Source organism: Haliotis rubra, unplaced genomic scaffold (assembly GCF_003918875.1).
Source record: "Haliotis rubra isolate DU_JTF1 unplaced genomic scaffold, ASM391887v1 Scf4, whole genome shotgun sequence".
NCBI lineage: Eukaryota > Metazoa > Mollusca > Gastropoda > Lepetellida > Haliotidae > Haliotis > Haliotis rubra.
In genome coordinates, this window is record NW_025767079.1 from 5,150,993 (window position 1) to 5,175,331 (window position 24,339).

The 24,339-nt window shown below is 42.0% G+C and overlaps 3 protein-coding genes and 1 long non-coding RNA gene across 4 annotated transcripts; all 4 read left to right on the forward strand.

Moving 5' to 3' along the window:
• The first annotated feature begins 319 nt into the window (after positions 1 to 319).
• On the forward strand, positions 320 to 23,843 carry LOC124287284. The gene is made up of 3 exons (XR_006901244.1): positions 320 to 396; positions 16,973 to 16,976; positions 23,832 to 23,843. It is a non-coding gene; the product is annotated as an uncharacterized LOC124287284 (long non-coding RNA).
• LOC124287280 (apolipoprotein(a)-like) lies at positions 7,305 to 9,222 on the forward strand. Its single transcript, XM_046723780.1, has 2 exons — positions 7,305 to 7,414; positions 8,755 to 9,222. Exons 1-2 carry the CDS (start codon positions 7,354 to 7,356, stop codon positions 9,039 to 9,041), a joined length of 348 nt encoding a protein of 115 aa, XP_046579736.1. The 5' UTR covers positions 7,305 to 7,353; the 3' UTR covers positions 9,042 to 9,222.
• On the forward strand, positions 14,223 to 16,315 carry LOC124287282 (hepatocyte growth factor-like protein). Its single transcript, XM_046723781.1, has 2 exons — positions 14,223 to 14,335; positions 15,946 to 16,315. Exons 1-2 carry the CDS (start codon positions 14,275 to 14,277, stop codon positions 16,230 to 16,232), a joined length of 348 nt encoding a protein of 115 aa, XP_046579737.1. The 5' UTR covers positions 14,223 to 14,274; the 3' UTR covers positions 16,233 to 16,315.
• On the forward strand, positions 19,978 to 22,225 carry LOC124287283 (plasminogen-like). Its single transcript, XM_046723782.1, has 2 exons — positions 19,978 to 20,081; positions 21,924 to 22,225. The coding sequence occupies exons 1-2, from the start codon at positions 20,021 to 20,023 to the stop codon at positions 22,205 to 22,207; spliced, it is 345 nt and encodes a 114-aa protein (XP_046579738.1). The 5' UTR covers positions 19,978 to 20,020; the 3' UTR covers positions 22,208 to 22,225.
• Positions 23,844 to 24,339: the final 496 nt, after the last annotated feature.

Below are 24,339 nucleotides of genomic sequence, written 5' to 3' on the forward strand. Positions count from 1 at the left end.
AGCGATTTATCTGAATATGGTTACAGACGACGTTTGCTAAGCGTTTATTTGCTGGGCATAGAGACGGTGCATAGCCGATAACATAAAACAACCCAAACGATGTAAGGTGCACACTGTGGCATGTTCACCCTCTTACTTTTATTTGCTTGACCATTGGGTATAACAGATGATAAAGGGTACACTTACAAGGTGTCCTGTGTGCCTCGCTTCGTGCTTGGGATGAGAAATATGACGATGCCTAATATGGTCATAATATTTCATGTAGTCTCTGTTAGCTAGTATTAGCAGTAATTGTTAGTCTCCAGGGTCGGAAAGGCTGTCTTTGTAACTGCTATTAGCAGCTAACAGTTGCTAACAAAGACCTGCTGGTAGTAGGTAATATTTCCTGGATCGGGTGTTCACTCTTAGGTGTGATACCACTGCCCTCGTATTCTAACTAGACGCGGGGATGATGGGGTAGCCAGGTGGTTCAAGCGTTCGCACGTCACACCGAAGACACGGGTTCGATTCCCGAGATGGTTACAATGTGTGAAGCCCATTTCTGGTGTTCCCCGTCGTGACGTTGCTGGAATATTGCTAAAAGCGGCGTAAAACCCAGCTCACTCACTCACTCACTCACTCACTCACTCACTAAAAAATATTGGTTATCCTCGGCGCATCACCACCCATAACAATACAGGGATACCGGTTGCAAATCATGGATAGATTCGTGGTAGTATTTTGTAATTAATTAAGACATGCATACTTTCAGCAAGTCACTTCAATAGATGAACTGTATTTGTTTTAGCCTGAATTATGAAATATTATTCGAGTGACATTGTCATTTTCTGAACACTCAAGTTGAAAATCGATGCATTCACGTTGGCGCCTGTACATACGTACAAAGCTTTTGCCTTAATGTGGTTGAACAAGACACTCACAGAAACACACACCAAGACACTCACACAAATACACACACCAATACACACACATTCACACAAACACACACCACATTGTTTGGTCACTCGGTGTCACTGTGACAGGTCTGATATTTCCATTAAAGTAGAATCACCAATAGGCCCAAATATATTATAAGCCTAGGTCATTTGCGAGCTTGACATTATGACAGCTTTGAGTTCTTCATTTGAGAAAAGGAGTGTGGAAGTCAGAGATGTATGCCAACATATCTTTGGAATGGCAATCATAAATTGAGATTAATAATATTCTTGGATATTTTGGAAGCTATCGGAGCTAATGATAGCTGAAATTGCCAAAGTTGTGGACTACACATCTAATGAGTTGTTACTGTGCTGCCATCTGCTCCAAATGTACAGGATAACGACTGATAGTACCAGTGTTATTATTGATACTGGAACAATAAGAAGATAATTATGTAAATACGTACACCAGCTGGGACGTTAACCAAAACCCTGATTACAGTAAGTGCGTGAGTATGGTTTTATGCCGCTTTTATCAATATCCCAGCAATATCGTCGGGGGACACCAGAAATGGGCTTCACACATTGTACCCATGTGGGGAATCGAACCCTGGTCTTCGGCGTGACCACTAGGCTTAACCCCACCCCACCCCTCCCTCCCCCCACACCACACACCCTACACACCACACACACACCCACACCCTTTGCTTTTTTCATTTTGTGATCTAAATAACCAAAGCACAGGGACCCATATATCTGAAGTCAAAAACTGCTGTCTCAAAGTTGAAGGGACCTACGAAAATACTTCCAGTTAAACGAGGTTCGACACGTCGAGCGAAATAATTGCTAAATTACGAATGATTAGGGGTCCAGCTTTTACTTCCACACATCCGTGAGTTCGACACATCCGAACGTTCGACACAACGACGTGTGGCTGTTTAATATCAACATCTTTGTAGATCAGTTCAGAAGAAAAATGATGGTCAAACACATTAAATGATATACATTAAAACTCTCTCAGTTTCCATTTGACAATTCCATTTTGGAACATGTAGATTAGAAAAACTAACGTGACACGTGTGTCTTTAAACAATACAATCAAAATGGTGGCAGCCATGCCTGTTGATACAATATGAATAGATACCCCATTAAGGAACCTTATCTCGATTGTTTGGGTTGACCGGTGTGCAGTGTGCAGGAAGCCGAGCGGACCCGATTGTGAGGCAGGTTAAGGGCAGGTTACACATACAGAATGCTTAATCAAGTGTGATAATTTACACCTGGAAAAAATATATTTCACATCTGGACTATATATTTCCATAAATTTCCCATTTCGTGTATTAAGTTATGTGCATATGCTTTTGTTTAGTCGGAATTGTGTTTTGTATAATTTCGTGTTCCACGATCCGTTGCATTTGCAATTCGACTGCTTGTTTTCGTTTTCTCTGCATTTATGTATGATAGTGTTTGTGAAGCCATCTGACCGACTGAGTTTAGTTTTACGCCGCTTTTAGCAATATTCCAGCAATATCACGGCGGGGGACACCAGAAATGGGCTTAACACATTGTGCCCATGTGGGGAATCGAACCCGGGTCTTCGGCGTGACGAGCCAACGCTTTAACCACTAGGCTACCCCACCGCCCCGAAGCCATCTGAAGAAATATACAGCGTTGTTATACCAATACTTCACACGTACCTGACCCGTGAAGGTCTGGGTTAGAATATTGACCTTCAGTAACCCATGCTTGTCGTATAAGAGGCGACTCACGGGATCGGGTGGTCAGGCTCGCTGACTTGGTTGACACGTGTCATCGGTACCCAATTGCGCAGATCGATGTTCTGGCTGTTGATCACTGGATTGTCTGGTCCAGACTCGACTGTATACAGACCCTGATAGCAATGTTCGTTGGGCCAACATTGGCCAACGTAGGCCCAATGATGGCCAATGTTGGTCCAACATTGGCCCAACGGACATTGCTATCTGGGGACCGCCGCCATATAGCTTGAATATTGCTGAGTGCGGCGTAAAACTAAACTCACTCACTCACTCACACGTACCTGTGGTATCCCCAAACAAACCACACACAATATTCTGATATGTTCTGAGACAACCACAGTTCTTTTAATTTCCAAATCAATACATGGACGTTTTCATTTTTCATTTTTGAAAATATTTTGTTTGTATTGTCATCAAAAAAGTGTGACAATAGTTTATGATATCGCAGCTTCTCGATCGGATAACGTCACAGATATGTTCCTGTTGATCAATTCATTTGTGGGTAACGATTTCCTAGACTCTTGAGAACATTGACCTCTTTCACCCTAAATTGTCACAAACCTGGTACAAATGTCACGTGACACAGGACTCAAGTCTGTTTTACGTAAGGTGAAACGTGACAGATCATCAAAAATGAATTACCCTGATTTTGGAATGAATTGAAACACTCCGTTACTTCGTATCTTAGATCAATCGCACAAACGCAACTTCTCTGATATTCCGCGGAGCATCTGTTAACTGTTGAGCAGCCAATTTCTGCCGTTTGTTCCCGACTGTAAGTCATCGACAAAACGCAACCCAAATTTCTCTGCGCAACCACCTGTGGCTTCATATATTACAAAATCGATGTAATTTATCCAGCTTCGTTATTTATGGTGGAAGGGACATTATATGTCAACAATTCCATACTGCCAAATGACGATCAGCTAAATTTCATTAGCTGCCACACACAATTGAGTGAATCAATTTTCGGGAAAATTCTAAAGTTTATGTCTAAACAAGCTATGTATAGACCTACACTAAGCATTCATTGAGGACATTTAACTTATTGCAAACCGATAAGTGTACACGCGAAATAGGATGGGTTAAAGACGATACTACAATTTCCTGTAAACCAATCGATCAGTGGCGAGTGGATATTCACTCATGCGTACGTGTAGGGACCAAGCGGGATCAGATGGACCAAAGGAATATTATAGTAATGTTACTGTAAACATTTAGAAATCATTTCTTGACCCGACAATCCTTACAAACTCCAGTTTATGTATTATTGTGTTTAGTTTTACGCCGCTTTTAGCAATATTCCAGCAATATCACAGCGGGGGGACACCAAAATTGGGCTTCACACATTGTACCCATATATGGAATCGACTGGGCTACCTGACCGCCCGAGAACATGTTCAAATTTCTGTGGGGTAAGCATCTCATTCGACAAGCTTTATTTGTTTGTTTATTGTTTAAGGACGCACTCAGCAATATTCAAAATATATGACAAGTCTGGACCAGACAATCCAGTGACTAACATCATGAGCACCGATCTACGCAATTAGGATAACGATCCTGACTACTTGATCCCGTTGGTCCCCAATTGCAACGACCGCCTCCGTGGTGTAGTGGTTAGAGCGTCCGCCCGGAGAGCGGAAGGTCGCGAGTACGATCCCCGACCGCGTCATACCAAAAGACGTTAAAATATGGTACTTGTTGATCCCTGCCTGGCGCTCGGCATTACTGGATACAACAAGGACTGGTCGGCTCGGAGTCAGTATACTGTGTCTGAGTGGGGTATTCATGCTTCACTGCGGCATGGTATCTCAGTGGGCTAGCACTATAAAACCAGCTTCAGTCTGGGCTAGTACAAGCAGCCGCACATACACATACACGCGCATGCACGTCGTCATATGAGCGAAACATTCTCAAGCACAACATAAAACCCAATTTCACCTCACCTCACCCCAATTGCAACAAGCATGGGTTGCTGATGATCACGGGACCGTTCATAATGTATGTGTGTGTTTGTGTGTGTGTGTGTGTCTGTGCTTCTCCATAATAATCATCAACCCTCCCTCCCACCCAACCACCCCACCCTATCATTTGCATGATGAACCTGACGTTGTGTTATCGTTACAACGATGAGACAGTGAGTTAGGTTCGACTTCGTCCAGCCGCCACACGTACTGCACTTACATCTCCGCTTGAGGTTTATGTATGACAGGGGCGGTGAGGAAGCCTAGTGGTTAAAGCGTTCGCTCGTCACGCCGAAGACCCGGGATCGATTCCCCACATGAGTACAATGTGTGAAGCCCATTTCTGGTGTCCCCCGCCGTGATATTGCTGGAATTATGCTAAAAGTGGCGTCAAACCATACTCACTCATGTATGAAAGGAAATGTCGCATCAACCTGGAACGCTTTCGGACAACATCAATCTGTCCTTGGGTCGAAAACCTTTATTTGTTTCGTGCAATCATGCGCCCTGTCTCAAAATGTGTCTACTATCTGGAACACGTTTACGATTGTGTCAGTTGTCAGTGTCAAATCTGCAATTACCTTGAGATAAAATACTGATACTCACATCTTCAATATATAGTATCTATTGTATCGATGGTATGAACCATGCCTTGTCACATTCCATGTAAGATTGATGGACAGTAGCTGGCGATAATCCTTCCACTGACCTGGGAGTTACTTATTGATAGATTTAGTTCGGTGATTGTTAGAGGTCAGCCGATGTCTGTATCCGGTCATGTTGTGTGAGGTCCGTGGTCATGTGCTTGTGTGTATGAGAGATTGTGTGAGTCTCTGCGCGCGTGTGAAAGAGCGCGTGCGTGCGTGTGTGTGCATGTATGTGTTTGTGTGAGTGATGATATATGTGAGAGTGTGTGAGTGAGCGAATGAGTGGGCCAGTGTTTGAGTGAATGTGTGTGTGTGAAAGAGAGAGAGAGAGAATGTGTGAGTGTAAATATCTTAGTGAAACTGTGTGTATGAGAGAGTACGAGAGCGTGTGAGTGAGTTAGATTGAGGGAGACTCTGTGTGGGGTTGTGGGGAGAGAGAGAGCGTGAGAGTGTGTGTGCGTACGAGTGTGAGAGAGAGTGAATGAGCGTGGTAGTGTTTGGATTGTGTGTGAGAGAGAAGGAGAGGATGTTTTGTGCTTTAGTCTTCTTTGTGTGCGTGTTTATGAGAGCTTATGTTTGAGTGTGTGTGAGAGAGTGAATGTGTGTGTCTGCATGTGCTTCTACTAGTTTAATAGTGTGAGCCAACTGAGCTACCTTGCCACAATGTGGCATACCGAAATGGGGAAAAAAACAGACTTTCAGCATACCAGTCGTAGTTCTGTCCCCTCAATGCCGAGTTCCAGGCGGGGAAACAACTAGCACCACCATTTAATGTATTTTGGCATGACGCAGTGGAGATCGAACCAACGACATTCGGCGCCTCGATCAGACGCTCTTTCCACTCAACATGGGACGCGGTCACCAAGTGTATTATTAATTTGAGAATCAGGTGAGTTAGTGAATCAAAATATTACGTCGATTCGGAATTATTTCAGATATAAGTAAATTTACAAACTAATACTGAGAATCAAACATGGATATTCACAAGAATGAGAATATTCATGAGAATCAAACCGGAATATTCACAAGAATGAGAATATTCATGAGAATCAAACCGGAATATTCATTTTGAGCGATCACTTTTACCACTGCACAACTATACTATCAGAGAAGTAAGGCACAAACAAGGCCGCATTTGGTACCAAAAGGTAAAAAAAACTGCCTCCGTCATAAAAGAAAACAATGAAGAGTTTACATGTTTTCACACACATATCTACCTGACATCACTGGTTATCTTAATAGTGCTCATTTGAAATATACTCTTTAAAAAAGTAGGGCAACCTTAACTTTCAATTTGGATAGGAAGTATACGTCTTAACAAACTTTTCAAAGACAGATTTCTTATGAACGCACCACCATTTCTCCCCAAACACTACGCAGTGGGTGCACGTGCACAACGCAGTAGTCCCATACACGTACACTGGGTGTCATTCTTTTTTTGGACGGTTTTCAAGAAGGTCGATAAATCACTGTAGACCATTTATTCTGACTGTCATCTTGCATCACACAGTTGTTAGTGTTTGTTTCTAGCCGGGATTTTGGTTTTTAAAAAAAAAATGAAAATGCTACACATGCAAATTCACGTCATACAACAATCATCTTTCAAGAGCGATCACTGTACAGACAGCTGTGGTCACAAGGAAGTGCTAGTGGTGATGCACTCTGAAAACATCCATTATTATCATATCAACATTGATTGACTCCGATATAACTAACAATTTTTCAATCGCAAATTAAATATGAGTATAGAATTGTTAGTACGTCGTCTTTATTACACTCGCAGCCTTTCCTGCCAACTCGCTGATGCCTTGGTGCAGTATCGACACACGTATAAAGATCCATGTCACATGCATATAATGACATGCTGCTCAGCTGGTTAACTCGGACAATAACCCTTTATGAGCGATTGACAATACGTTGGCCTCGCACCTGTTGCACATGGTTAAGGGTTAATTGGTGCATCCACGAGTATATATATTTGTCTGTTTCTCCCGGGTGCAGTACCTGCTCCGTTGCAACAACCAGTGTCCGCTGACCAGCATCCAACATGGCTCGTCTCCTGCTCTTCACTACCCTAGCTGTTCTTGCCACACTGGCAGCTTGCGATGGTAAGTTCTGTTCGTAATGCCATCGACTGCATGTTTACAAATGTACTTCTTACTGACCTTTGGGGAATTTGTCAAATCATGCTCAGCCGTGTGTGTTGCACTCGATACTTAACTTCATTTCACGGGCTGCAACTGTAGTTGAGCATTGTTGATGTTTTTGGATGGACAATTCGAAATTATGAGAATGTTCATAAACACAGTTTGCTCATGATCTGGTTTGAATCGTGCCACTATCTCTGCTTTTAGCTGAGATTTATTGTGAATGTTATGAATCTATATGAGTTTTTAATGTGAAGTCTTCTTCCAAGGAGGGGCGGTTGGGTAGCCTAGTGTTTAAAGCGTTCGCTCGTCACGCCGAAGACCCGGGTTCGAATCCCCACATGGGTACAATGTGTGAAGCCCATATGTGGTGTCCCCCGCCGTGATATTGCTGTAATATTGCTAAAAGCGGCGTAAAACTAAACTCACTCACTTTTTCCAATAGAAGAAGGGTCTGTCATACTGACAGCGTTCAACAGTAAATCATGTTCTCAATTCCGTAGGCTGCACGGTTATAAATTTGCTTCTTTTGGATCGACCAACCTAAATCATAACATTTGCTGATGACCAAACAGTTATTTGTAGTGACTGGTCTGATCCTTAGAAAATGTCTTGTCGAGTCCTTTTGTTTAGTGCACATTCTGGATCGACACCCACTACCTGTTACGTCACAAGCGTTGTTCTGGCAGCCTCAGATCAACTATTTCCCACCATCACCACCACTCCTGCAGGAAAGTAGATGGTTGTTGCCTTAATCTGACATTGGGAGACACAATGAAAATATTCAAACTTTAAACCAGTCTGAATGACTCTCCTTCGTTCGATGAGACAAACTTGTCAATGAAGGTATCCATGCCATTACGTGGTCAATATTGCTTCCTTTAATGGCAGTTTACAAGTTGGGAGTTACAATATAGAAGTAAACTTTCTGGATAACAACTTCTTTATTTCTTTAAGACTTTCTGTGTTTGAGGCAACCATCCACCATGTGCCAATCGACGTTTCGATACAGGCTCTTGTACCGTTGTCAAGCAGGGACTGACTGACTGAATTTGGTTTTACGCCGCTTTTAGCAATATTCCAGCAACATCACGACGGGGGACACCAGAACTGGGCTTCACACATTGTACCCATGTGGGGATTCGAACCCGGGTCTTCGGCGTGACGAGCCAACGCTTTAACCACTAGGCTACAACAACGGTACAAGAATCTGTACCTAAACGTTGCACTCACGAAATGAAGAACTTGTTATCCATAAAGTTTGTCTTTATTCAGTACTGCTATTGACATTTACTTCACAGATGACTGTTACAGAAAGCAGGACGGAACAGCAATCTACAGTGGAACAAAATCTGTAACCGCAAGCGGAAAACAGTGTCAGGCTTGGTCCAGCCAGTCCCCGAACATCCACTCCTACAGCCCAGAGGACTTCGACGTCACCAACGGCGCACCAAACCTCAGCTTCAACGCCATCCGCAACTACTGCCGTGACCCTTCTGGAGGAGGCATGCCTTCATTAGGGCAACTGTGGTGCTACACAGCTGATGAAGCAGGATGGGAAACATGCATGGTTTCAAAGTGTTCCTAGCTGATCCAAGGTGTTCCTAGGTGTTCCTTGGTGTTCCTAGGTGTTCCTATGTTGTCCAAGGTCCTCCTTGGTGTTTATATGTGTACAGAACTAAATCTCGGATGTTGAAACAAAATTTAAATTGTAAACTTTGATCATTATAAGAACAACGTGGAATAATAAATATGCAAGGAAAAACTGATATTGTTTTACATCTTTATGCGGTACAGACCATTTAATAGGTATACTCGAACAATATATTTATAGCACATGTTTTCATGGCAATTATTTTTATACGTCCCTTTCCGTTGAGAAAGTTACCCGGTATCATACAGACGCGCCGTAAGAGAAGGGTTCCTGAAGAACAGGGCCCGCTTGATCAAAGCGATCTAAACGCCACGAGATCCGTGTTAGAATTGATCTTCAGTAGCCCATGCTTTTCGTAAGAGGCAACTAACGGGATCGGGTGGTCAGACTCACTGACTTGGTTGACACATGTGATCGTATCCCAATTGCGTAGATCGATGCTCATGATGTTGATCACCGAATTGTCTGGTCCAGACTCGATTATTTACCTACCGCCGCCATATAGCTGGAATATAGCTGAGTGCAGCGTAAAACTAAACTCATTCACTCTCTCACTCACTTAGCGCCACGATGATCGTAACTCCCATTCGCTAACACAGCCTTAAGATGGTCGTAGCCCTAAGGTCGCTTTCTGCAAGCGACTTCTGATACCCAACATACAGGTAAGGACCTGACTGACAGGTACTGTTGTCCTACTCTATTCATTGTTAATCGGCAACATTTCTGGTTGATGCATCCGTGGTCTGCCAACATCCCTGACTAAATAAATCCTGAATCACCTTGGTCACAATCGGTTCGTGAATCATGTGCATGTCCTTACTAAATGTCAGGTCCTCTGAACTCAGTAAGCTCACTCCTCAACTCCAATTTAGTTTTTCAGTTTCCATGTTCGCGGCTCCCGCCTCTTTCCCCACTGCCACAACTGGATATCGGTGTTGTTACAAGTCTCGGTAATAAGAATCATGTAGTTGGTGTCCACACTTAGACAGAGGCCACTGGCGGACACAACTGGACCGTGTCCATCAGCAGTTGGATCATAACGCCACTTTTGATTCATCTGATCTTCGTCACATATTGCCATGGCAACAGGTCCCGTAGCTTCCTGGAAACAAAACATGTAGTTCTTGATTTCCCTGAGTTCCGTGTAGTCCCATAGTTGGTTTCCAAGCTTTCCGTGGCACGGAATCAAAACAATGGGTGATTCCAACCTATTTCTCTCAAAAGCGTCATGAATGCAAAACGTCCTCAAACCAACATTCCGCATCTCGCCAGTATATATCCCATCTCCAACAATGTAAGACTCGGGGCTGACGTTGGCAAGGTACCATTCAAACGAATGGCAGTGCAGATCCTGTCTTAGCTTAACCCTGTCAGAGACGTCGCCGATATCAGCCAAGGAACCGTCAAAGTTACGGGCGAAGATGTTGTAGCTGTCCATCCAGACGTTGGCGATTCTGGCAATGTTTCGACTGTAGAAATGTGGATTGGTGTCGTAGTATTTATTGCGATGGAACATATGGCCAACATTGGAGCAGGGGACTAGCTCCAGTCCTCCCCCACACATCCAGGTTTTAAGGGAGAGTTCTGTGTTCTCTGCACCCCACACCTCCAAGCCGGGGTCAAACTGTCCCAGTTTCCGAAACCATCTTTGACTGACAGCAAATACGCATCCTACCATTGCAGGAGAACGGTAGGTGTCTGTTGGTCGTTTTCGTCTTAATTGTTCTCGCTGTGGAACCCTCGTCCAAGCAAATCGTAGTTCAGGGAAAGACACCCACTGTAACCGGATATCCTTTGTCAGGTCAATTCCGAAGTCCAAGGGGTTAACACCGTGTATCAAAGGAGTGGTGATTATAGTATCATTTTCGGCGATCCTTGTCACCAGTGGTTCCAGCCAGCCAGGAAAACATTCACAATGTGCGTCCATGAACACTGCTACAGGAGCCGTAGACTGTTCAAATCCCACCATCCGCGCTCTTATCAAACCCTGCCTGGACTCAGCTCGCAGTAGCTGCACTTTGCTGAATCTGGACACATACTCCTCCAACGGTTCCTTCAGAACCTCGTCTGTAGATGCATCGTCCACTAAGATGATCTCCTTGATAAGATGAGGTGGAGTGTTGTCCATGATGCTGTGGATAGTCCGTAACAGGACTGACCAGTGCTCGTTGTGGAAGATGATGACCACACTGGTTTCAGGGAGGTTGAGGTCTGTGTACAGCGAATGACATCCCTTAAGACGGATATCAGGCAGAGATCTCTGGAGAGGTATGAGACTACTGATATAAGTCGAGTACTCCCGGTCCTCGAAACTCCTCCGGAACTTTTTGGCTTCTTCCATGGGAAGTTTCCTCACATCTAACACCAATCCTGTGCCATTGACTCCTGGATCCATCAGGTCCATTTGGGCAAACACGAGTTTCACATTGGGATCGTCGGGGTTGTGAAGACGTAACAAGGGATCTGGCAATTCCAGAGACAACTCACTGTGGTTCTTCCCTAAACTGTACATCAGAGCGACTACGGCGCTTATTAATAAACCAACCAATGCGATTAGTCGTGTCCTTGGACGTGCGCATGGTAAGGTCATGATGCACACACTTCTCAGCCACTGTGGTGAACGTTCAGCAAGTCGCACTGTGATAATCAAAGGTATTGCAAACAGTTAAATCTAGACATGCGTGCATATTCCTCCGTTGTGTCATAAACTATTCACAAACAGCCTCCTATGAATGGGTGCTTTGATATATCGAAATGGCAACGAGCATAACTATCGATCTTCAGAAAATCTATCACGTTGCACTAGGGAACAATACATAAAAGTAGTACTAAAAAAAAATGTCTATAACATATAAAAACGGAACGAGATAAATATTGAGCATCTTGGTATTTCGCTCAATATGTATTACTTAAGCACAGACAAACACAGCAGTAAAATTTAGATCAGCTGGCCAGTTGGCTTGCCATGTGTTTGTTGTGTGTCTCAACGGTGGGGTAGGGTGACCTGACGAAATAATTCATGGGTAATTATTTTTATTTAAATCTTTGGATACACAATGAGATACCATCATTCCATTTCAAAATCATAAAATATCTCGCAGTGGGTATATACCAGTCTATTTAACTGACATCAGATCCTCTGCATTATAGATGTGACACTGTCTATGAAATATTAATTCATAGAACCCAATGCTACTGCAAAAATAACCGCGCGGGCACGTACGCACACACGCACACGCACACACACACACACACACACACACACATACATGCATGGCCGAGACGAGTGAGTGAGTGAGTGAGTGAGTCACAAATAAGACCAAAACTCTGATGGAGATAGACATTTCAGAATTTCCTCTATCACTAACATCTGGAAGCGAAGTGATTGATTTGGATTCCTGCTGCCAAAAATTTAACCGAACAACCTCAAGGTTGAAAGTGCACATTACGTGCACAGAAACTAAACGAACACGAAACAATCTTCTTTTATGCCCATGCAGACTACACCCAATGATTGTTAATGCAGTGCAACATTAAGATAATTTATGCGACAAAACCTTCCCACATCCACGGTAAATGTCTCCTGAAAGTATGGCTATGCCATGAGCTTGTGTTTATGAATCACCATGAAACAGTGATGATATCAGGTACGCGAACAGGTGAGCGTATCAATTGGTGGCACATGCCATAAACACATGCAAAGGCTGGTCAATTTTTCACCTGAAAGAATACGAGAACATATTGGACAATTTAACCTGGGGATTTAAATCGGAAATAATGATTGTTACTATGTGTCAGATTTCATTATGTCCTCCACAAAGCGTTTGTAACGTTGATCAGCTTATGAGCTGAAGACGTATACCGATCATCGCGATCTGGGTGAAATGACTGCTCTCGATTGTTCCTCAAAAGTAATGAAATATTGACATCAGAGTCTGGAGCTGACAAATATTGCTCGACATAAGGGGAAAGTTGAAGTCATCACTCTCATAAAGTTTTCTGGTGAGTTGTTTTGTCACTCTCGATAAACAAGCACTAAACGAGGAAATGCAAGACAATATGGTCAAAGGGTAGTTAGTCTGTTGGTCCTTGGTTCCAATTGTAACTGACCACCATTATGCTCCACATTAAGCTGTCGTGATATAACTGTTGGCTTTCAACATACAACCCAATAGCTGAAATAGACAAATGTGGAACAGTTAGCTAGCATGGAGAAATTGGCATGGCTGCGAGGCGATGTGGATTCTGGGCTTCTGTTAGTTTCTACAGGTGCAACTCGGATCAGGAGCGTTGTTTCCGAATCAGACCAGATTTTGATGTTCAGTAGGACTGTATGTTTGTTTCTTTGTTTTGTTTGTTGTGTTACTGCTATATGGTGGCAGTCTGTAAATAATCGAGTTTGGACCAGACAATCAAATGATCAATAGCATGAGCATCAACCAAGTCAGCGAGCCTGACCTTACGATCCCGCATGTGTACTGGAGTCTTTGAATGTCATTTAGAATGGTAGAATAACGTGGACTGTTTACTGAAATAATTTTCCAATTCAACTTCAAGATCATTTGGGTTATTACTCGAATCCATAACGAAATGATAACATCCGTTGGTATGTTAATGCTAACTATTCTGTAATATAATGCGTCATGCCGAAGACCCGGGTTCGAATCCCTACAGGGGTACAATGTGTGAAGCCCATTTCTGGTGTCCCCCGCCGTGATGTTGCTGGAATATTGCTGAAAGCGGCGTATAACCAAACTCAGTCAGTCAGTGTAATATAATAATTGTTTGGTTGTTTTATTGAATAATAATATCCACAAAATATATTTACAAATGAAATGCCAAATAATGTCAATCATTTTCTGGAAGCCAATGTTGTTCATAAGATATTATATTCAAATCACTCAAACATGTCATCTTCATTATTGCTGGTGCAATATCTTGAAAGCTGCCAACATTTGCATGGTGTTTGCACTGAATGGATTACATCTGGACCAATTGTGCTCGGACAAAGACTCTTTTATGAGAATTGGCCGAACATCTGTCGCAATTGACAGAAAGATCAATGGTTGATTATATTTAAATCGCAATCGCGTCACCCACGTCTACATTTGTCTTGTGGTAACGACGTGCGCAGCACCAACTCCGTTGCAACTGTACAGCATCCACCATGGCTCGTCTCCTGCTAGTCGCCACCCTGGCCGCTCTTGCCTCACTGGCAGCATGCCAAAGTAAGTTTTGTTCTTAATGCCATAGCCAACAGGTTTACAATTCCACCTCTAATTGACATTTGCAGAATTTGTCAAATCACACATGTGGGTTTCAGGAGATGTGTAACTTCGTTTCACGAACTTGAACAGTATTTTTAAGTTAAGCAATTTTTTCATATTCTTGGGGAATTTTCATTCGAAATCATCTTCCCAATATTCAATAGTAAATGTGGCTGCCACTATTCGAAAGCGTTCAAATTGTCTCACCCATATAATCACAAAATAATTTCCTTTGTATCTTCCTCCCGTAAAAGTATCTTTTTGAAAGTCCGTATTCTTAGTTTCTTAAAACTATTTTTCGTTTCTTAAACATAATTATTTGACAATCACATGCGGCGGTGTTTTTTCACTCAGTAACCATGACCGTAAATTATTCCTTCGTTCATCGACTCAAGTCCTCACCTTGAAAGAGTTTAGGAAAGTACAGGACAAGACACAACAATGGCATTTTTGGTGCACGGGATCAGCATAATTTAAGATATCAGCAACCTATTTTCAAAATGAATTGAAAGTTTTAAGATATGTTCGAATTAATAGTAAAATATAAACATCGGCAGTGCACTGAAGGCAACAAATATTATCATTGTCAGACATATTTTAGACATACTTGCTGAGTCAGACAAGGATGCGGGTTAGGTCCGTGACTTTTTATTGACGAATTAATGTTGCATGTGAACATATCTTTAGGAGATGGAATTTCGATTCCGAAGAATATAGAAAAGTGTCTCAGTATTATCTTACAGAATTATCTCAAGTTACCTTGAATCATATGAATTTTTGAACGGTATATTGTGTAAGATGTGTTACATATCCGATAAAATCATCTTATGAGAGGTAATATCTCCGCAGTGTAATCATGGTCTACATGGCAGTTTGTTTATAAGAATCTGTTTGCGCCTGTGTTTAAATCGAAAACGTCAACGACAGCCCAACCCAGAAGACCTACCGCTTCCACATATTGCACAAACAAGCTGTTTGTTGCCTGCAATCGCACAGCAATAACAGGCGTGAAGACTTTATTTTGGAAGGATATAAACATTTTTTAAAATATTGCAAGCAAGACTAAGTGGACGAAGGCACCGCACTTCAGTGTAGGATTCTATCCCTTTTGGCGAGACAGGATCCTATGATGGTGATCCTCATAAGTTAGAAGGTGCACAGCTCCAAATCCTTTGTCATTTCCGGCCCTCTCAGGCATGAGCAGACATGGAGTGACATTTCTACATTACTCTTTTGTTTGATGAGAGGAGCGTGTGAAAAAATCCAGCATATTTATGTTTTATATTGAGACTAACCTTTTCTTCACAAATGAAATATTGAGAAAAAGACTCAGAAAAAAGCCTTATGTAAAAGACCTACTTCCTTGCCAAACCTTTGGCGAGCCAGGATCCTGTGATTGTAGGTTGCCAGGAATGTACTCTAGTGTTTTAGCAAACGTTGCAAACGTCTCAGACTTCAATTTGGGCTTCACAGATATACTTTTCAATTCCCCCTTCAATCAGATACCATGTCAAGAAAGTATGAATATAATTCACGTATCATATTTATTGATATTGGCATTTTCTTCACAGCTGACTGTTACACCAAGCAAGACTTTACAGCAGTGTACGGTGGCACCGTAGCTGTGACCGACGAAGGCGTTCAATGCCAGTCCTGGTCCAGCAAGACACCAAACAATCACGCCTTTCTCCCTGAGCACTTCGACGTCACCAACGGTGCAAAGTCCTCCGACTATCCTGGGAACTACTGCCGGGACCCATCTGGAAATGGCTCGCCCTCACTTGGATTTCTCTGGTGCTACACAGCTACTGGAACAGGCTGGGGGACATGTGATATTCATAAGTGTCATGATCAATAACTGTACATTAATGAAGCATGAACTTTAAAACAAGTTGGAATCGTGGATCTCGTTTCAAAAATAAATCTGAATTGACAAAAATATATCTTGCGTCTGTTTTCCATGTTCTTGTGGGCCCTAATATATTCGAATGTTATTCATTCATTCATTCACTCATTCATTCATCCACCACTCAGTGACTCATTCATTGTGTTTACTTATTCATTTTAATTTGTTTTAGGTTTTTAATTTATTTATTTATTTAATTTTTTTTCAATTCGTTTATTTATTTTCTTGGGGGGGTGGGGGTGGGGGTTCGCTGCAATCTGAAATCGAGTGGGTGATTTGGGTTTAGGTTAACAAGAATTGAACAGGCGAACCTCTTGGTTAAGAATCCACATTATATTATTTATATATAATTAACCCCAAAGCCACCGAAAGAATTAAATAGGTAAACAACAACAAAACAGCACTGAGACAGTCTGTTTTTGGATATACGTAAAGATGCGGAGAGGCAAACACACAAGCGAGAGGAATGACTTCAACGTTCCAATATTCAACGTTCCCTTTATGCAAATCAGTAACAGTACAACATTTCCTTCATTTGATATAAGGGCCAAAAGCATCACTTTGGTTTTTCTTTCCTCATTCAAGCCATGACTCCTACACTCACGAAACGTAAATTCTGTATCACGTATCATGTGCGAAATAGCCACTGGCCCTCTAGCCTGTGGCTAGCAAAAATCCAGTCGAGTAAACAGGCCAGTAAATCTTCACAGTCACTGGCCCGACTGGCTAGTGAAGTTACATGGGTGAGTTTGTAAAACTATCACTCTCTCCGCCTTGTTAGGTTATAATACAATTTTTAATCATGCAAGATTATGGCCTGAAAGAAATGTTCAACATATTTTAACAGCTTAATTATAAAACCCGTGTCATGCCGACAATTTCTTATTCTCTCTATGTTGTAATCTTTTGCTTAGTTTCAACATTCATATTTTGAGCTAGTGGGATTTTTGTGGGCTAGTAGCTTTCAGGCATGTCTAGCCCGACTGTCTAGAAAATTTGGAAAATATATATTTCGCACACTGACCACGTGCCTCGACAAGGCCGATGATGGTCGTAGTATTCAGTATTCCAGTACACAAATGACCTCATCATTTTCTCTTCTCGTTCTATCAATATAGGTGTACATAACATATGTTATATATGGGATTACACTTTCTTAGTAAAGTACAAATTCTAGTACTTTTTCTAGTACTACTTCTAGTACCACACCCTCAGAGTCGGGCACCTAATCGCCAGCACACAAAGTCAGACGCCTAGATCACTCAGCCACCGTACCAATAACTTTCCATAAGGCGTGCCAGAAACCAAAAGTCGTGGGTTCGAATCCTGATACTCTAGGTTTGTCTGCACCATTCTAGACAAACGCTTAGTCTCTGGACGTAAACATATTTTTATAGAAACAAACAATTCTTTTCAATTTGAAAAGGAGAAGGGGGGTTCACCTGAGGAAATCTAGACTTGTTTCGTTTCGGGCATAACCATTGCAGAAAGGATTAGGCAGAAGGGGAAATAATACGGTAGAGTGACTGTGAGACAGACTAGCACCGCACCTGTTTTTATGGGCTTCGTGAAATTGGTTAAAGCATGTAACTTCAACACTGTTAACAACAATATTGAAATTAATTCAGTAACTTACTTAATAATTAGTAATACTTACTTAATGATATCGTGGTTTTTAGAATACAGCAACCTAAAATCGAGTGAGTATGGGTTTACACCGTTGTGGGCAATATTCCAGCAATATCACGATAAGACACCAGGAATGGGCTTCACAAATTTAACCTATGTGGAGAATGGAACCAAAAGATTGCAGCGTGACGAGCGAAAGCTTTTACCATTGGACTACCCTACCGCCTCGGAACCGTAAACGAGACAAAGGAATGATGAAGTTCCAAATGTGATTTATACACTGTAACTACCATGGTCACTATGAAAGAGTGAGCGATGTTAGTTTTACGCCGCTTTTAGCATTATTCTCGCAGAGACATTACGACAGGGCACTCCAGAAATGGAATATCCATGTGGGGAAGATACCTCGGCTCTTGACGAGCGGACGCTTCGACCATTACTCTACCCCACCGCACTCACGATCAAAGAAACCGGGGGTAGTGAGTGTAAGTAATGAAATGACAATCATAAGAGGTATTCAACACTGTGAATGCCATCTTCATTTTACCGATTGACGTGCAAGAATCCTTGCATATGAGTTGTATTCTTGTTGAAAGAATTGGCAAATATTCCAAATTTTCCGTGAGACTGTGTTGTGATAATTGGCAATCATCCACACAGTTTTTATGTACGGCTTGATGCAACCATCCACATATAAATACAATTATACTAATATAAAAGTGAATATCAATCAGTGCCATCTTTTATACTTTTTAACATTGTATTGCTATTTGTAGGTAATGGCTGTGTTGCAGTAGAAATTCACTTTTTGTGACCTATTTTTACAAGCTGATAAGATTTTATATTTCCGGCATCATCGCCCATCAGCCTTTCTTCATATAACAGACTTAGCAGTAATACTACACGTAGATATGGTTACATATAGAATAGAAATAAATGTCATGTTTATACATGTGGAATGTAAACTTAAGGGAAAGCACTTAAAATGTCGATTACAAATCGTCAACAATGCGACCTGGAATGTTCCATCATCTGATCTCACCCCCTGTCTGCAGATGTCATCCCTAGATAAGACCCGTGAAGATCCGGGTTAGAATTTATATTCAGTAACCCATGCGTGTCGTAAGAGGCGACCTACGGGATCGGATTGTCAGCCTCGCTGACTTGGTTGACACATGTCATCGTATCCCAATTGCGTAGATCGACGCTCATGACGTCAATCACTGGATTGTCTGGTCCAGACTCCATTATTAACAGATCAGGTTTGGAAATACACACGACAAAACACTATCAAACTAGTGATGAAACCTGTTACGCGAGCAGGTGAGCTTATTCTGCCCCACCCGTAACGATCCTTTGCATATTATTGTTTATAACGGGGTGGTGGGGTAGCATAGTGGTTAAAGCGTTCGCTCGTCACGCCAAAAACACGGGTTCGATTCCCCATAGTGTATAGAATGTGTGGAATATTCCTAAAGTTTCATAAAACTAAACTCACTCACTCACAGTTGTTTACAACGAATCCGAGGTATATCTACAGCACTTACCCAATCCCAGCGAAAATAAAATTGATCTTATTACCCAATTTCATGACGGAATGTGAACAATATCAGCAGCTGTTTCTTTAATGGACAGGATAATGTGTATCAAATTTGAATTATCAGCCACAATGTCCAATCATGTTAACTTCCCAGTCAAGTGAAACACATTAAAGTTTTAATATCCCGAAAATCTGTCAACGATTTAAATGTTAGAGTGTGATGCGTTCACAAGCCAATCATTCTCTGGTTACGTAGGTGATACTACGAAATTATATTCCAAACATTTACGCTTCTCGTTACTGCCACACCCTGGTACAATATTTTAATAGATGTCTAAAGACGTATGGAATTTATGGATTTTAGCAAGCCTTCTTTTCTCGAACAAAGACTCCTTCATAAGTATGTCACAATTACGTTGGCCGAACATCTGTCACGTATGACAGAAAGGTTAATGGGGAATTCATTTTCAATAGAAATCCATCTACATAAACAATTGTGTGAATGTCACGTCGCGTGTGTTGACTTCTCCGGTGAAAACCACAATAAGGCGATCAGTGAACAGCATCCACCATGGCTCGTCTCCTGTTCTTAACAACCCTAGCTGTTCTTGCCACACTAGCAGCTTGCAATAGTAAGTACTCGTCTCCTGCTCTTAACAACCCTAGCTGTTATTGCCACACTAGCAGCTTGCAATAGTAAGTACTCGTCTCCTGCTCTTAACAACCGTAGCTGTTCTTGCCGCTCTAGCAGCTTGAAATAGTAAGTACTCGTCTCCTGCTCTTAACAACCCTAGCTGTTCTTGCCACACTAGCAGCTTGCAATAGTAAGCAGGAGACGAGTGCTCTTAACAACCCTAGCTGTTCTTGCCACACTAGCAGCTTGCAATAGTAAGTACTCGTCTCCTGCTTTTAACAACCGTAGCTGTTCTTGCCACACTAGCAGCGTGCAATAGTAAGTAATCGTTATAATTCTCTGTACTATCAGTTCGCTCCTTAAAGATCGGCAATTTAATCTTCTGAGAATGTTCATAAACACAGTTTGCTCATGATAATCGTACAATTGATGATACTTTTAGCAGAGATTTCTAATGAATGTTATGCATCTGTATGGTTTTTTTCGATATACGACTTTTTCAATGTTAGAAAGACGGTCACATGACCGCGAAGCAGACGCTCATAAGTGAGTGTGAGTGAGTGAGTTTAGTTTTACGCCGATTTTAATATCACGGTGGGGGACACCAGAAACGGGTGTTCACATCCTATTCCGATGTGGGGAATTGAACCTGGATCTTCGGCGTGACGAGCGAGCGCTTTAACCACTAGGCTACCCCCACCGCCCTACGCTCATAAGTGTATCGACACATTTTGACGTTCATACGTTTTTCACAAGACTATTCTTGAAATGACGTGAACACTGACCGAGTTTCACAGTCTTCAGGAACCCCAGTAAATCTCTAGCGAAGAATACATACTAACTTTAACATCATTAAATCCTTTAGGATACACTGGGATAAGTCATAGTTTAACTCAATGATTGGCTTGTGAACGCATGACATTCTAACAGTTAAATCGTTGACAGATTTTGGGGATATTAAACCTTAATGCGTTCACTTGACTGGGAAGTTAACATGATTGGACATTGTGGCTGATATTTCAAATTTGATACACATTATCTTGTCCATTAAAGAAACAGTTGCTGATATTGTTCACATTCCGTCATGAAATTGGGTAATAAGATCAATTCTACTTTCGCTGGGATTGGGTAAGTGCTATAGATATACCTCGGATTCGTTATAAACAACAGTGAGTGAGTGAGTGAGTTTAGTTTCACGCCGCTTTTAGCAATATTCCAGCAATTCCGATGTGGGGAATCGAACCCGGGTCTTCGGCGTGACGAGCGAACGCTTTTACCACTATGCTACCCCACCGCCCCTGGGATTTACAGAAAGCGCATTGAACACCCCCACCCCCACCCCGCCAAATACTATGTTTTCGCTTTGCAGAGTAGTGTCCCCTGGTGAGCCAGGATCCTATGTCCATGGTTTGCCAGGGAATGTTGCAGACGTCTCATACTTCAATTTGGGCTTTCATCCAACAATACACGACACGCCTTACATCACAGAAATACTGTTGAATTCCTCCTTCAGTTGATCTACCCCCATGAAGATCCGGGTTAGAATTGATCTTCAGTAACCCATGCTTGTCGTAGGAGGCGACTAACGGGATCGGGTGGTCAGGACTTGATGGACACATGTCATCGTATCCCAGTTGCATAGATTGATGCTCATGATGTTGATCACTGGAATGTCTGGTCCAGACTCGATTATTTACAGACCGACGCCATACAGCTGGAATACAGCTGCGCGCGACGGTAAACAACAACTAACCAGCCTTCAACCAATCAGATACCATGTAAAGAAAGTATCAATCATATTCACGTATCATATTTACTGACATTGACATTTTCTTCACAGCTGAGTGCTACACCATGCAAGGCTCCACAGCAGTGTACAGTGGTAAGAAATCTACAACCTACAGTGGAAAGACATGTCAGTACTGGTCCGTCACCGACCCCAACAATCACGCCTACTATCGTGACTACTTCGACATCACCAACGGTGCACCAAACCTCGGCTACGCTGGTGCCGCCAACCACTGCAGAGACCCGTCTGGAGGTAGCATACTGCCGTCTGGATATCTGTGGTGCTACCTGGCCGACTCTCCAGGAAGCGAACAATGTAGTATCCCTAAGTGTTAATAAATCTGAAGTGACAAAGTAGTCATTATTGTTTTTCATTCAAAACAAGTACCGGCTACTTAACATTACATAGAGGCAATAATATTAGTCCATTTAATCTGCACAAGTCTCCATGCATAATGCATGCTCGAAGCGCCCAAACAATCTGATTATTATTACACCAGATAACCCAAACTGCCTGTGAGGCGCTGGCAGGTTAATAGTCATATCACCTGTCCCACCGGGTACCCATTTATCTGCTGGGTTCTACGTTTCGGTCAATGCTTCAAGTAGTAGTAGTAGTAGTAGTAGAAAATGTAGAAGTAGTTTGTTTGATTGTCGTTAACTCTGCACTCGGCAATATTCCAGCTAAATTGCCGCGATCTGCATAAAATCGAGTCTGGACCAGATAATTCAGTGATCATCGTCATGAGCATCAATCAACCAAACCAGCGAATCTGACAACCCAATCCCGTTATTCGCCTTTTACGACAGGCATGATATATGCTGTATGGTATGGTATGGTATGGTACGGTATGGTACGGTATGGTATGGTATGGTTTGGTATGGTATGGTATGGTATGGTATGGTATGGTATGGTATGGTATGGTATGGTATGGTATGGTATGGTATGGTATGGTAAGGCTGTTGTCACACAGTGAAACTGAATGAATGAGTGAGACAATGCTTGGGTTTTCGGTTTTTAATGCTTCTTGGTATAAACCTCAAAGTCAAGTCTCGTTGTATAACTCCGTCTATAAATACTTCTGTTGTATGTTTCGTTTATCATACATATCAAAGTCCGTTTCCATCAGAAAATCACAAAATGGATTAGCTGATATACGAATGAACCAGCTCAGTATCCATGTAATTCCCTTCGATCATTTAACACGTGCAAAAGACGCCAACGAGTCTAGAATGTTGAGCCTCATCTTGACCCTTAACTTCAGCTTCACAATTTCAACTGACCCGTAACAGTTACTTCTGGTCAGTAATTTTCTTGGAAACGTGACTGATACAATTGTCTATGACCCGTCTGTGTCAATTCTGGATTCACTGTGCTTCCAGTCTACAGCCATTCTACATCGTCGTCATCCAGTCCACACCCAGTCTGTAACAATTCTACACCATCAACATCAACTCTTCGTACAGTCTATATCAAATCATCAGTCATTCTATGTCCATTCTTCATCCATTCTAATGGGCGGTGAGGTAGCCAAAGACCCGGATTCGATTCCCCTCATGGGTACAGTGTGTGAAGCCCATTTCTTGAATTTGCTGGAATATTGCTAAAAGCGGCGTAAAACCCAGGATACGACACCCACGCTATATATAATCTGCGTCAGGTATGCACTCAGTCTACTTCAGGTGTTATGAGGATGGGCTTTTGTTAATTGTAATGTCACATTGATATATTCAACTTTTAGTTATTATGGGTCACAAAAGTTTAAAGCGATGAGTGTGGATTTGAACGCGCACCTTGAACTTAGGCTATGTATTTTCACCTGTTGAGAGTGGGCTGAGGAGTTACCCCGCCCCACCCCATTGTAACATTGAGGAACGAGCGATTGTACAGTAAAGCATAAACGAACACTAGCGATTAGAGACAAATGTGATTGTACAATGAAACATTACCGAATACTAGTGATCAGAGACAAGAGTGATTGTACAATAAAACGTAAACAAACACTAGTGATCAGAGATAAGAGTGATTGTACAATAAAACGTAAACAAACACTAGTGATCAGAGATAAGAGTGATTGTACATTGAAACATAAACACAAGTTATCAGAGACACGAGTAATTGAACAATAAAACGTAAACGAACACTAGTGATCAGAGACACGAGTGATTGAACAATAAAACATAAACGAACACTTGTGATCAGAGACACGAGTGATTGTACAAAAAAACTCATTTCAACACTTCATGTAAACAAGAAAGTAAAATAAAACATAAGTTTATTGATGTAACTAAATACTGTACCGAGGGAACACCAGATGGGGACAACCGTGTAAGCAGAAAAATGAAAACACACACGTGTTGACCTTGTGTTGCCTCTATCGATTGTTCATCCAGTTCTGAAGAAGTAGACAAATAAAATAGGTCACTGAATATGGGGTCGTTGAGATTAGTCATAAGACGTCATCATG

Bases quoted from the DNA above. Each gene is read 5' to 3' on its own strand.
- LOC124287280 (XM_046723780.1), top strand. From the start codon at position 7,354: ATGGCTCGTCTCCTGCTCTTCACTACCCTAGCTGTTCTTGCCACACTG. The intron at 7,415-8,754 runs GTAAGTTCTGTT...TTTACTTCACAG, and splicing joins CACACTGGCAGCTTGCGATG to ATGACTGTTACAGAAAGCAG.
- LOC124287282 (XM_046723781.1), top strand. From the start codon at position 14,275: ATGGCTCGTCTCCTGCTAGTCGCCACCCTGGCCGCTCTTGCCTCACTG. The intron at 14,336-15,945 runs GTAAGTTTTGTT...TTTTCTTCACAG, and splicing joins CTCACTGGCAGCATGCCAAA to CTGACTGTTACACCAAGCAA.
- LOC124287283 (XM_046723782.1), top strand. From the start codon at position 20,021: ATGGCTCGTCTCCTGTTCTTAACAACCCTAGCTGTTCTTGCCACACTA. The intron at 20,082-21,923 runs GTAAGTACTCGT...TTTTCTTCACAG, and splicing joins CACACTAGCAGCTTGCAATA to CTGAGTGCTACACCATGCAA.